Source organism: Drosophila navojoa, chromosome 2 (assembly GCF_054131105.1).
Source record: "Drosophila navojoa isolate 15081-1374.11 chromosome 2, UAZ_NAV_1.0, whole genome shotgun sequence".
Lineage (NCBI taxonomy): Eukaryota > Metazoa > Arthropoda > Insecta > Diptera > Drosophilidae > Drosophila > Drosophila navojoa.
Window position 1 is genome coordinate 6,254,458 of NC_142890.1, and position 13,798 is coordinate 6,268,255.

Genomic DNA, 13,798 nt, shown 5'->3' on the forward strand with positions numbered 1-13,798 from the left:
AGTCTGGAATATTCTGCCATCAATTCCAGCTCAAGGTTACTAAACCGGTTCGATCGCGGAACTGTTATTTCTTTAACACTATTTTAACGAACTAAAAAGTTTCCCAAAAAATCATTTAACAAATAAAAATGTAAATTAATTTTGGTGCAGCAAAAAGAAGCCGCTTTGAAAGGCAAAATTTAATCGTTTCTAAAACACCTTAAAAGTCTCTAAACGGCATAAGCTCTTACAGAACTCGCTCCGACACGCCCACCAAAATGCGTAAATCCGTTCTTATGATTTGCATAACATATTGTTTTCATGCCACAGTAAAATTGTCTTTCTTTCGGAATACGCACGTCATTTGGCAGATGCCCGGAGGGGCAAACCAGTCTATCTGAAAGGCAGAATAGATTATCAGTTGACGAGCTCAACTGGTCTTCGCTTAATCAAGTTTAATTTATGCCGCTGATAATTATGTAAGGGTTACAGCTCAACAGTTAAAAAGCGATGCACAGAAGCCTGAGCATTGAGCATTTGTCTCTTTGTTTTTTCTTTTCTTTTTTTGGAAACTTGAAATTGGTTTGTCGAGCTGCGGGCTTGACATTGAACTTGAATGAATTCAAGCTGTGTAGGGGATTTTTCCATAAATTAATTAGCTGATTATGTCGCCTTTCTAATCGGACAAGCGTTAAAGATATTTCTGCCGAGTCATTTCATAATTAACCGCAGTCGCTGGCAAGCGAATATTTGTCCGAGTGTATAGGAGATTCCGATTATTTATTTTCGCATTGCATGCATTTGTCCTCTTGAATTCCCTGCAGGAGCAATAAACTTCAGTGCCGGCCTCAGCTGGGGCAGTCGTACGTGAAAGCATCTAGAGGATCAAGGCATGGGCAGTGCGAGTGGGCGGGCAGACGACATATGGCGACACAGGAAACGCAGGATACGCAGGATACGCGCTCGCAGTCAGGCAGTCACAAAGGTTGTCAAGGACACTGAGCAGCTTGGCATATGGCAACCGGATGGCAGGAAGTGTATACGTGTCCTCTGCGTGCAGCTACATCAGCATACAGCTGAGGACGTGAGGCCGCAGCAGCTGAACTTTAACGTGACCTTGCGACAGATAACGCCTAGACACTTTAATAAATTGAGCCAAGACACATCGTTTCTACACGTAAATGTTTTATTTATTTATATAAATATTTATATGTATAATTTGTAATTGTATTTGTATTTGTGCTGGTATTCCTCTTTTTTTTTTGTTACTTTTGTGTTTCTTGAAAAACTTTGCTGCTTACATGCGAGACACGTCTAGAGTTAAGAAATAAATAATGTTAATAAATTATTACACTAGACTACAGTTAAATGAATTAAGCTTAAAGCTAATCGAAAAATGCACGCGTGAAAAAATGAGCTGGAAACGAGAGCAGAAGCCGAGCAGAATGAATGAAAGAAGACAGAGTGAGTGAGTGAGTGAGTGAGTGAATGAATAATTGAAAAATAACAGGAACTGGGAGTGCAGTTAGCTGGCCAAGAGAGTCGGCGCGCTTGAGAGGTGCAGAGATAAAGTTCAGACAGACGTTGCACTTGAATAGCTGTAAACGGGCATAGAATGGAAGCGGAACTGGGTGCGTATTACGCAAATCGATTTGTGTCTCATGCAAATGCCAATGATTAAGTTAGCTGCACGTTACAGATACATTTGCAGCCATGTACCCGCAGGTGCAACTGCGCATTTGTCGAGGTGTGCGAAAAGAAAAAGTGAGCCGAAGAAAGCAGTTGATGAAAATCTAATTACAATTTGCCAGCCCTGTCTCGTCTCAGTTTGTCAGCCCCTCACATTTATCTACAAGATAAATGCACTCTAGGGGGCTATGAACTCGATGTGTGTGTGAATATGCTTCTTTCTATAGATGTCTGGGAGTGTGTGTGTGTGTGTGTGTTTGTGGCGTCTATGACTTGACCAGCGCTGGCTGCGCTCCCAGTGGCTGCTGCTGCTGCTGCTGCTGGTGGTGGGCCGCCTGCTGTTGGGCCGCCTGCTGCCTGCTGTGCGCACGATATGCCAACTCCTGCGCCTCGGTCAAGGAACGTCTGTCCCAGCCGCCGCCGCCACCGCCACCGCCGCCCGAGGACCAGCCGCCGCCACCGCCACCGCCACCCGAGGACCAGCCGGAGCTGCCGCCCGACGATTTGCCAGCCATCAGCTTCTTCAGCCCAATGATGCCGGCCAGGAGCAGGGCAATCTTGGAGATAATCAAAGCCTTGCCCGCCAGTATGTAAAGCGCGCCCATGGCTATCGGCAGCATGCCCATCAGCTTGGTGGCCATCATCATGGCCATCATCATGCCCATTTTCTTCATCTTTCCGCGGCCTGCAACGACACACAATAAAAGGCATTTAGCAGCTGAGCTTAAAGACATAATTGTAGGCATATATGTACTATGTATGTATGTATGTATGTTAAATGTGACTGAAAATCACTCTTGGCTTGAATTCCCACACGCTTTCCACGTAATTCCTGCAGCTGTAAACAATGCGTTTGTTCAGCTTGATGCTTGGCCTTAATGTCAAGGGAGCGCTCCTAGCTCTGGAGAAAGTTCGCCAGCCACAAAGGCCGCGCATACAACAATATATATAATGTTTATAAATATATATAGTTATATATATGTATGTGTATATTTAATAAAGCTTTGTTGCTCGTGTGACTTTCGTTTTGTTGTAGTTGCTTGCATTACTTTTGCATCAGGGACATTTTCGGCGATTTCACCTGCTCAGGTGAAAATGCAAAGGGGGGTGCGATCTGTGATATGTGCAAATGCAACCGAAATCCAAGTCAATAACAAGATGCGATTGCAATTAACTGCAAATGGCAGTTGGGAAAGCGTTGGCCATGTTGAGCAACTGAATATCTTGATCTCGATCAATAATATGAAAGTAAAAAGAGGAAAGTGAAAGTAAGTTCGCTTTTCATTACGAGAAAATATTTGCGGCCTGTTGCTGGCTGTCGCTGCGAATGCTTTAAGTGCTTCTGTCAAATTTGTAATTGATGCAAAGCGCACTCGCCCGCCAGCCAGCCAGCCCACAAGAAGCCCCGCACACCAAGCCAGGCCAAGTGAAACGTGGCCAACACTTTCATTGGGCTGCGCATTCGACATGGTCATGACATCTCATGGCACGGCATAACGTGGCGTGTCGTGTTTCCGTGTGTTTCCAAAGAGGCCGTATTTAAATGTACTTCAACTCAACTTTCGGCGGTTCTTTCTATTTTGCTTTTTACTTGAGTCCATTAACCAGACCGAGTGTATTGCCATGAGTAATATCTGTCTTGTTATTGTTGATAAGCTTTTCTTTGCGCACTTTGCAGTTGAGTGAAAACTTTTATGGAAATTATTTTGTTGGGGATTTAAAGATTACATTTTGATAATTAAAGTGCTTAAGCCTTAATCAAAACACTGAGAAAGTTTCGAAAAGTTCTTCCATTTACCAATTATTTAATGATGACTTAGAGTTACGATTAGGTTAGTTTAAGTTTTCTAGCTTAGCTTAGTTTGAGTTGCTAAGAATAGGAGCTCTACAGAAATTCAAAATGTTTAGCTGTGATTTATTTTATGTTATATAATTTATGTATGTCAATATATTAGATATGACACATGATGTATATAACCTATTGATAAGCTTAAGCTAAATATGAGATTACCCATTATAATATAATTCATGTTTAACAGGCTTATAGTAGGCGCATGTTATTGATATGCTAAATTATTCTGCTCCGCTTTCAATTTGCATAATTTAGCTGTGACGTTTATAAACATTAACATACTCTTATTAACATACTAGCAGAACAAACTTTACATTTTGAGAGCGTTAGGAAACTGATTTGTAATAATTGAGAAACACGAGATGATCTCGTATTTGAAAAAAAAAAAAAAAATCTCGAAAACTATTTTTTATTTTTTGGCATCCTGATCTGTAAAATAGTTAACATGTTTTCTTAGCTAACAATAACATTTGAATTTCAAATGATCTGATATTTTAACATGCTGTTGATAATTACTTTTATGAGCTTTTGTTTTTTTCTCGTTTGCCCATGCTAAACCAAATGTAAAATGTAAAATTTTTACCTTATATTCTTAGCCAAACTATTTCCATAAATTCCAACAAATTAAATTCTTCTATTTTAATTTTTGTTTGTTTATACCATTGAAACTAGTTTTTGATTTTAGTCCATTACAACTTACTTCCCCATATGAAATATATATAAGTTTGTGCGTAGATTGTATACTATATATGTGCATTATATATGTATTTATACAAAAATAGTCCACTATCCACAACTAACTAAGACGGCTTTCTATCTAGCTGTGCTTCAGTCTGGACTTTTATATCTCTCTATGTTTACAATTACGAATTGAAGTTTTTCCCAAAAACTCTCTAGAAATGATACACATAAACACTGTTTTCAGGCCTTTCATGAGCGTTCCTGCATGCGTTTGTCTGTCTGCTCATGTTTATATTTATTTCTGCGGGCTAATACGAAACTCTGGCATGACAATTTTTGTTGTTTTGCTGTTGTCATTGTTGTTGTTTAGGTTTATAGGTCAATGTAAGTTTTTCGAACGAGTTTTGACTACTGTGTGCGTGCGTGTGTGTGTGTATGTTTAGGCTGGAAAACAATTGCACATCTTCCCAAAGACTAGAATTTTCCACGCTGCGCCACGCTCCGCTCTTAGCATACAATGCAAGCGCGCGGCAGTTGTTAACCCACTTCCTGGCTGCCAATGTCATTGTCAGCTATTCAATTAGGCCTGGTCTGTGTATGCACAGCATGTATAGACACATATAAGTGTATATTTATAGTGTGATATGTGTAACCAACAACGCCTGGCTCTAATAACCGTCAATTATGAACGGAGCTCTGGCAAAATTATGTCACTGTCACGCGCAATGGTTAAATGCATGAAGCGGTTAACATAACTGCAATTACAGTCAGCTTGTGTGTGTGTGTGTGTGTGGTGTGGCATGCTTACCTTCCTCGAGTCCGCGTCCAATCTCATCGGAAGTCAATTTGGGGAAGCTGACCTGCAGCGAGTGCCCGTTGAAGAAGTAGCTCAAGCGTTCAATCAGCATATTCGTCAGCTTCGCATCCCGGTCGCTGCCGGAGCGGGCTAGCGAGGACTCCAGCTCGTTGTCGCTGTAGGCGGGTGGGCGTGGCGCCGTCTCGAGGCGCACCAGCTTGATGCCATCGGCCACATTGATGGCATCGATGGGCGCAATGCGATCGATAAACGATATGGCCTTCTTCTTCAGGCATGGCACAAAGCCGCTCTCGGCCCGATTGCATTCATCGTAGACCCGTAGCAGAGTGCGTGCGCCCGCATTCTGGCTGCCGCTGGCGGGTAGATTGTTTAGCTGCTCGGTGGCCGCATCGCAGCCGCTGCTGCTGAGGCTGATGGCCAGGCAGAGGCCGAGCAGGAGCACTAAATGCTTTTGCCTGAATGTCATTTTCACGCACACTCACTGTTGCACTAGGCACACGCGTCGTAGCTAACTCACACACACACACGCAGAAACACGCACGCACGCACACACACGCGTCTGGACTAATCCTGGCTGGGTATGTGATATCGTTGGCTTTGCCTTGGAGCGCGTCTTGCTTGCACTGGCTGCTGGTTTCAATCAAACTGATGGCCAGCCTTGGCGCGCCTATTCTTATATAGACCTCGAGCTCAGCTCGAGCTTGAGTTAATCGCAATTTGATTTTCTTCGTGCTGCAGTTGTTCAAGTTCGAGTTGGAGTTGGAGTTGGAGTCGAGACGTCGTGTCTGTAGTTGCTGTTGCCGTTGCTGTTGGGTAGTTGCTGCCTCTAATGATCATTGCGCTGCCAACAGCAACAGCAACAGCCACAGCAACAGCAGTCGCAACAACAACCGCAACGGCTTTGGACGTGTTTTTGTTTTATTTCTTTCTTTCGTTTTGCCAGCCGCTTTCGTTGTTTATGGCCAAATATATTAGTTGAATTTGTTGCCTAGGTAGGTGTTTAGCTTTTGACCATTTTAAACTGGCTGCCGTTTTGGTCAACATTGTCGCTGATGCTGTTGCTGCTGCTGCTGCTGGTGTTGCAGTTGTTGCTCTTGTCGACACTTTAATTTCAATTTGGCATTTGCCGATTTTCGCCTCGCATTTCGATTGCCATATAGAAAGTATTTATTAACCACTAAACGCTTGCAATTTGCAGCTCAATTTTATTATGCAAATTTCACAAAAAGGAGGCAACAACAACAACAACAACGCCAACAACTGCAGCAGCAACAGCAATAGCAACTCTATTTAGCATCCGATCAACACCCAGCCTATATCTAGCTGATGGCCAATGCAATCGAGGGCTTTCAGCTATCATGATATGCATCTATTAAAGCCAGGCCGGGCCATTGACTTGCGGCTGCTGCTGCCGTTGCTGCTGCCGTTGCCGCTGCCGCTGCCGTTGCTGTTGCCACAAAATACAAATTGTTGGCCCTGCCTGTGTTGTCTGTGTTTTATGCATGAGCCAGCATCCGCTGAGTTTCTCATAGAACGTGCCACATGAAGTCGCACTGGCGAACAGGCAGCCAGCCAGGCAAAAGGAAAGCTGCCGCATAATTGTGGCTTTGAGCCCACGTTAGCAACAAATATTTTCCCCAAAAAGACCAGCGGAAATACTTTGTATGTGTGTGTGTCTCTTTATCTTCTGGTATTCTTGTCCAGTACTTTCGCCCAGCTCCAGTCAGCGCCAGTATTGGGCACTTTATGTGGCAGGTGCTGCGACCACAAAGGGATTTGCTCGCATGCCACTCAGCCGCCCCTCATTTCGGATTCGGGCCCCGCAGCTCCGACTCCACTCGACTCATTTTCAACTAATAAAGTCGCAAATTTAGGCCCCACAGCGGCACCTGTACAGGTCCCACAGTCCAATGACTGTCGTGTGGCCGGCTACTTGTTGCCCACAGAAGGCATTGCCGATCGGATATATGCGAGTCCAAGATTTCCCTCTTGTTGTTTTTGCCGTCGCTTTCTGGGCCACTAATTTCTGATTTTAGCTGCCGCAATTTCCACTTTACTTTCACTAATGCCCACCAAATGGCCGGCCAGAGGCCCGGGGCCCGGGGCCCGGGGCTCGGGATAGGGCAAGGCCTTCGATTTGCATGGATCGCTGGATGTTATTATATTTGGTTTGTTTGATAGCATTACGAGTACTTTTCAATGCTGATGAGCACTGGTGAATGGCGCTCATTTCAAGTACACATACTGCTGTGCCGTGCTGTCCTTAACTAAGTAGGTTCACTGACCGCTTCAGCCCGGCTGCATAATATTGCCATGGAGAGAGTTGGACGGACCCTCAAGTTGGCTAAGACCGCCATTGAAAGAGACGAGCATTTCATTATGTCCATACAAAAAATATGAACAAAAAACTTTAAGCCGCGCAGACAGTTCTCATTTGTTTTTGTGTGTTTTTAATGCCCAACATTCAGTTGGGGTATAACGCTGCTGAGGTAAAGGTGAACGACCAAAACTTTAAATATATTGTAGTAGGGAGCTAGGGTGTTAGTTGTACTAGAGCTTTAGCTATTTTATTCTTTTAGATTTATATTATATCGTATTCTTCTATTCTATACTATTTTTCATATATCGAGTACCAAGAAGGAATAATATATATAAATTGAGACACCTATAGATCTGATTGCTGTGAAGTCTATAGCAAAAAGTTATTGCCACCAATACCTTACAGGGTATCTAGTGCCACGGCTTTTGAAAGGTATCTGTTTATCATAATGGTGTAATTAAATAATATTACAGGGTATACTCTACTCGAATTCATAACGCCCTATTCAGAGTTTTCCCTATGTTTAATGATATATATTCCATGTAAATATACTTTCTACATTTTTACAGGGCATCTCATAGTCAGTCAACCGCAAATTCTTCTATAGAACAAAAACATATATATCTAAAAATATTTATATGTATTTACAGCGAATATGCATTCCTCTCCTCCTCTCTTAGATCAGGTGAAGGTATGTCTCTTAGTATATATTTTATATTTATTACAGGGTATCTGTTATGCTTATGCAACAATAAAAGGCACAATTGAGTATTATCTCTATTTCGAGCCATCGTAAATGCTTCGTAAAACATTTATCAACTTTTCACAGGGCATCTCATAGTTAATCAAATTCGTATCATCTCGCCCGTCCGCTGCTTTTTCTCACTTTGACAGCTCCGCTCAAGCTTTACATCTGTTATGCACAAATTTCATGCCTGACATCTAATAAGCTCGCTTCGTCGCCACGATTTATGCGCCTCAGCCCAACTCATGGATAATGCAGACCCGTCGAAGCCGTCAAGCTGTCCATTGCGTTGCCCACACTAGGGAGCGACGAGTCCACCACAAACATGCCGTAGCTGATCTGTTCTTGTGCGGGTGCAGCTGCCTGGCTAAGCACAAGCGCATCTGTGGAGATAGGTTTCTCAATGTGTTGCTTGAACTGCTTCAGTGCACGCGAGCCCGAAGCTAGATTGTCTGAATGAGTGCCAGCGGCAAGGCCAAGCCAAGTGCCGCAGCAGACATTACACTCTCTATTGGCCGCGTCGCGTCGTTAGCCGGGCCAACCGCCAACCACTAGCCGCAAAGCATAATCCGGCATCTGGCTGTGACACGCCTTGCACTTTTCTCTCAAGAGCCATGAGATTTTTCACTGTTTCTGTGAGCCATTTTGCGGTCGCGACCAAAACAAAATAAAATACAAAGTAAAAAAAAAAATAAAAAAGAAATAAATAAAAGCGTTTTGGTAGGCACTGCTCGAATTCGAGATATCGTATACTGTCAAAAAGACTTAAGCTCTGTATTATGAATAGGCAAATATATGCAGAGTAAAAGAGTTTGTGATTCAGATTCACTTGCCAAATTGAACTCATATATATCGGAAATGTTAGTCTTGGAATAATTTAACAAATCAAGTAAACATATGTGGACTATATATAGAGCGTTTCCAGTATGTGAAGAAATATGTCTTAAAGGAATCTAAATATAGATAGATAGAGATAAACGATAAACAATCTCTGTCAAATATAAATATAGATTATTCAGATGAGTTCGTCTAATATGGATAGCCCTATATATTATCGCTATACATATTGTATAGACAGAAATATTTCGATTATATAAGCTTGTGATACTTAACTATGATTTAACGATTTAGTAAGCTGTTCCCCACCCACTAGAAAATCCTCATTTCAGGCATGACTTTTAGCTACATATACATCTGAGCCTATCAGAAATAAGTTCTTAACTTCAGTTAACCGATAAATAAACTAAATATGAATATACTTATCGTTCATCTACACATTTGACCTATATTTATGTCGCCACCCTCAATCATCATATCCCAATAAACAAAACAATGTATCTACAATATCTACAGGGTATTGCAAATAAAGCAGCAGCACTGGCAACAGCGGCAAACGCCATAAAAACAATTTCATTGTGGCTACATTAAAAACAAACCAGAATTGCGTTTTAATAAACAGCAGACAACGTGACAGCTACAACAACAATAACGATAACAACAACAACAACAATTTGAGCATCCACAATGCATTTTATGTTGTTGTTGTTGTTGTTGTTGTTGTTGTTGTCATTTTATGTGTGTGAAGCTTTTCATATTTTTCCATACGGAGAAAGTAAATAATTTGTTCTAAATTCTTGCCATAAACTTTGGGGCGCCAACAAGTGCCAAAGCGAGAAGTCGCTGACGGGTTAAAGTTCAGTTTGACTTTCAGTTTTAGAACTTAAGCCCTACATAAATGTATACACACACACACACACACACACACAGAAACATTGTGTATGTGTTTTCTTATATTTAACTTTCTATTTCATGCGGGCGTTCATTCAAGCGACCCAAGTGCAATAAAAATTGCAATTTTCACAAACCGACTCAAAACAAAAGAAAGTGAAAATGTATGTGTGCCTGTGTGTGTGTGTGTGTTTATGTGTGTTTGTGTGTGTGTGGGCTTTCTTATACTTGTTGTTTAATTTAGACGCTCTCAGGGTCTTAATAACTTTGCCGACAGACTTTCAAGCATATCCGCCGATAAAGATCGGATACAGCTGCTTAGAGAGTAAGAAACATGGGCTGAGCGAGTGTATATTAGATTCGGTGTCCGCTTTCATCATTTGCTGTGTTTTTGATGACTCTTTGCAACTAATCAAAGACCAAATCTCACACTAATTAGCCTTTAGAAGCGATCAGCGCCGCTGACAACTTTCTGCTTCAGCGGATGTGTCAGCAGCCATACGTGTCACCAGCTGAAGAAGGAGATGGCCATGGAGTTGGAGATGGAGCTGGAGATGGGGATAAGCCTGAAAATGTGCTTCAGCTTGGACAAGCGTCGCTCGATGGGGATGCAGCACTCGACACTAGCCACGAGGCAATTTTCATTTAATCTCCACACAATTTATTTAAACGCTTGGCCAATTCGAAGCCTCAAGTAAAAACAAGGCAAGCTCAAAGACAGTTTAGAGCTTGCGAAGATTTAATACACTTGCAGACAAAATGTGAGACACAATGATGTGGGAATTCGCTACAAGCATTTCGGGCAGAGTAAATACAGAATATTAAACAGGGTATAAAAAGCTTTTTCATACAAGTTTTTCGCAGAATTTTCCACTATATTGCACATTAAAAGGTATGCACATAACTTTGGACTTGATCTTGTGCATGTGATGCTCATCAATCAGTTTATACATAGCTAAGGCGATGAAGTTGAGGATAGACATAGATAAAATCAATCAAAAAAGTTTTTCAATTTAGAAAATTATTTTAAAAAAGTTTTAGCTCAATAAAATTCCTTACCTAAAGAGCTTAAAAAATAAATATGAATATAATAATAAGAAATATAAATATAATAATAAAAATATATTTAAATATACATGTATACATGAAATTAAATTTTAGCATATAAATACCATGTACAACAATTAATTAAAATTAAAATTAGAAAAATTTATAACAAATAAATATAGGTCAACGAATCTAAACATGAGAAAAATTAATATATGTGTGTGCAAAATTATATAACCTTAATAATTTCCGATAAAGATTTATGATAATTTAAATGCGTAAAAAACAGATCAATATTATAAATATAAAAAACCATTATACCCTGATTTCCCATTTTCAATGGGTTCAGGGTATAAAAAGTGTATCCCAATGCCATTTTAGTCTTTCATTATTCATTGAATCTATATCCCTTAAATAAATATTTATTTAATAAAATATATTGAGTTTCATTTTCATTATATTTTTCAATATATATCGTATTTGATTTAAATAAAATATAATATTTTTAGTTTCATTTGTATTATTTTTCAAATGTATATCAAATTTCGCGATTACATACTTATACCCGCCCAGATAGAGTATATAGATGAAAAGCTTTTGAGCATTTTCATAGCTGGCCACGCGCAAGTGTCTAGTGTCAAAGTAAATTTATTTTTATTATTGCATCAATTAATTATAATGCGTTGCTTTTGCTTTCTTTGGTGAAAATTGGACAGATGTACATTTCGACATCTGCTGCTCTCTCGCTCTCTCTCTCTCCCTCTCTCTCTCTCTCTTACTCGCTCTCTCTGCCGCCCTATTTCTTTGTTCAGATGGGTACTTTGAGCTGTATGCGTGCCTGGTAATTAGATTCTCAAGCATCGCATTTACAACATAAAGAGTGTGTAATGGTCGAGCAACCTTTGTTCGGCATGGCATCTCTTTCTCTAATTAAAGCGATTAAATCGCAGAAAGCCACAATTAAAATTCATGCACATTTGACCCAAGTCAGTGAGAAGGAGAAGAAGAAGCAGACGGCTGTGTATAGGGCTGAAAGGGTGAGAGCGCGAAACGCAGACAATAATATATCGCAAATGTTTGCATTCAGCAAATGGAAAAGTCATTATCAGGTATCCAATGTAAAAGCTCTTGAGCTTTGCTTGTAAGTATGCACACACACACACGCACACCCTGTATCACATACACGCATCTAAATATACAGTATTTGCTCTTCAACAAAGGAAAATCTGTGGCGCCTTTGGCATCTGCTGTTTAGCTCAAGTCGATCAGCTTTTGCGTCTTGCCGCATATTGACATGCAACAAGCTCTGCCACAGCTCCAACTCTCCACAGACTTGCCACATTGTGGCGCTGCATGCTGCTGCTACAATGTCGCGGCCAAGGCAACTTGATGATGCTTTGCCAAAAGGTCGCAGCAGCTCTTCCTTGGCCAGTTTCACTTAGCCGCAGATGCTTTCACTTTTGTCTGCTCGTTTGTGTTTGTGATTTTTCGTATTTTTTCTATTTTTCTATTTTGGGGCCGTGTCACGTTCGCCTTTGCATCAATTTATCATCAACGGTTGGCTGTGCAGCCGGTCCATTGAACCCGGGCCGTGCTGAGGGCTTGCGCAGATCTATTTTTTTTATTAAAGGGTTAAAGCTTCTGTCATTTGTCAAGGTGACCAAATTGCGACCACGGCGCGACGCAGCCGAAAATCATATTTAAATTCCACAATATTTGCCCAAATTCTTTAGGATTTGTGCAAACAATCGCGTCTATGCGGCAGGACCTTTTGTCTGCCTCCTCGCTGAGTGCTGCACAAATGTAATAAAAAATTGTTTACAGTCCTTGTTGTTGGCCCTGTAAACATGACGATGTTAAGAAGGGTAAATGGGGCTTAAATTTTGCGGGCGAACGTGTGCTCCACAGAGAGTTGTAGCTGCTGAACTCATAATGTTTATGCTTTACATATTTATGCTGGAATGTTTATTCGAAGCATTGAACTCAATGAAAGGAAAAGTAGATATTGTTTCTTCCTTTATACCTTGATCATTGTATGAGAGATAGACACAAAGAAGATTCGCTCAGCGCAAATATAGTTAAGGTAGTAAGTACAGGGCATATCGAAGTCGGGCAGTCGAACAGTCTTACTTTTTGTAGTTATCACGGCTGCTGTTGTCTGCAGCCGTATCATGGCAGTCTGACAAGAGGCCTGCGGCCCTGAGCGAGAGCGAGCCTTGCTCTGCTTTGTTGAATAGCAACGAATGTCAAGGCCTCAAATTCATTTATAATGTGAAATTTAATGCACCGCACTCGTCTTATATTTTGTGTGTTGCTTTTGCGTTTTCGGCAAAAAGAAAACATTCAGTCGGCTCCGGCTCTGATTGATGAGCGCTGCTCGGAGCTTGGCCAACGTCTCGCATTTGGCAGCCAGCGACTGCAGCGTCCATGTTCACATTGATTGGCATTTAACATTGAACTTTGCATGTCGTTTGACTTGGCGCTAAGCAAATGATGTGCTGCCATCGAAAATTTCACTGCAAATACTTTGGGGGAAACTCGACTGCGAATGCGAATGCGAATGCGACTGTGCATATAAGGTAATCAAGCGAGAGCTTTATTTATGAATTACTCTAATGTGGCGTAACGCGAGGCGAGGACAAAAACAACAGACGCGGCTATGAGCTATGTGCTATGCTGGCTAGAAAGCCCCCAGCTGTGCACACGCAATTTATTTCCGAGAAGCTCAAACGCTAAGCTCGCACTGAGGGTGGAAGACTGTGGTTGTGCGTATGAGTGTGTGTTTGGGTGTGTGGGCCAATGCGCAGGGGAAAAATTTGAATTTTACTGCCAGAATTTGTTAAATAAAACACAAGCAAAATGATTTGTAACGTGCTGGCAGCGCATGCAAATCTACACAAAATATTTACATTAAATTGACTTGAATTGAAAGAAAATTGC

The 13,798-nt window shown here is 41.3% G+C and overlaps 2 protein-coding genes across 2 annotated transcripts in view; both read right to left on the reverse strand.

Moving 5' to 3' along the window:
- Positions 1 to 13,798, reverse strand: part of Osi14 (DUF1676 domain-containing protein Osi14) — a 47,363-nt gene that overhangs the window by 16,715 nt on the left and 16,850 nt on the right. The window lies entirely within an intron of this gene.
- Positions 1,148 to 5,678, reverse strand: Osi12 (DUF1676 domain-containing protein Osi12). The gene is made up of 2 exons (XM_018098108.3): positions 5,010 to 5,678; positions 1,148 to 2,353 (listed from the first exon to the last, which is right to left on the reverse strand). Exons 1-2 carry the CDS (start codon positions 5,482 to 5,484, stop codon positions 1,935 to 1,937), a joined length of 894 nt encoding a protein of 297 aa, XP_017953597.1. The 5' UTR covers positions 5,485 to 5,678; the 3' UTR covers positions 1,148 to 1,934.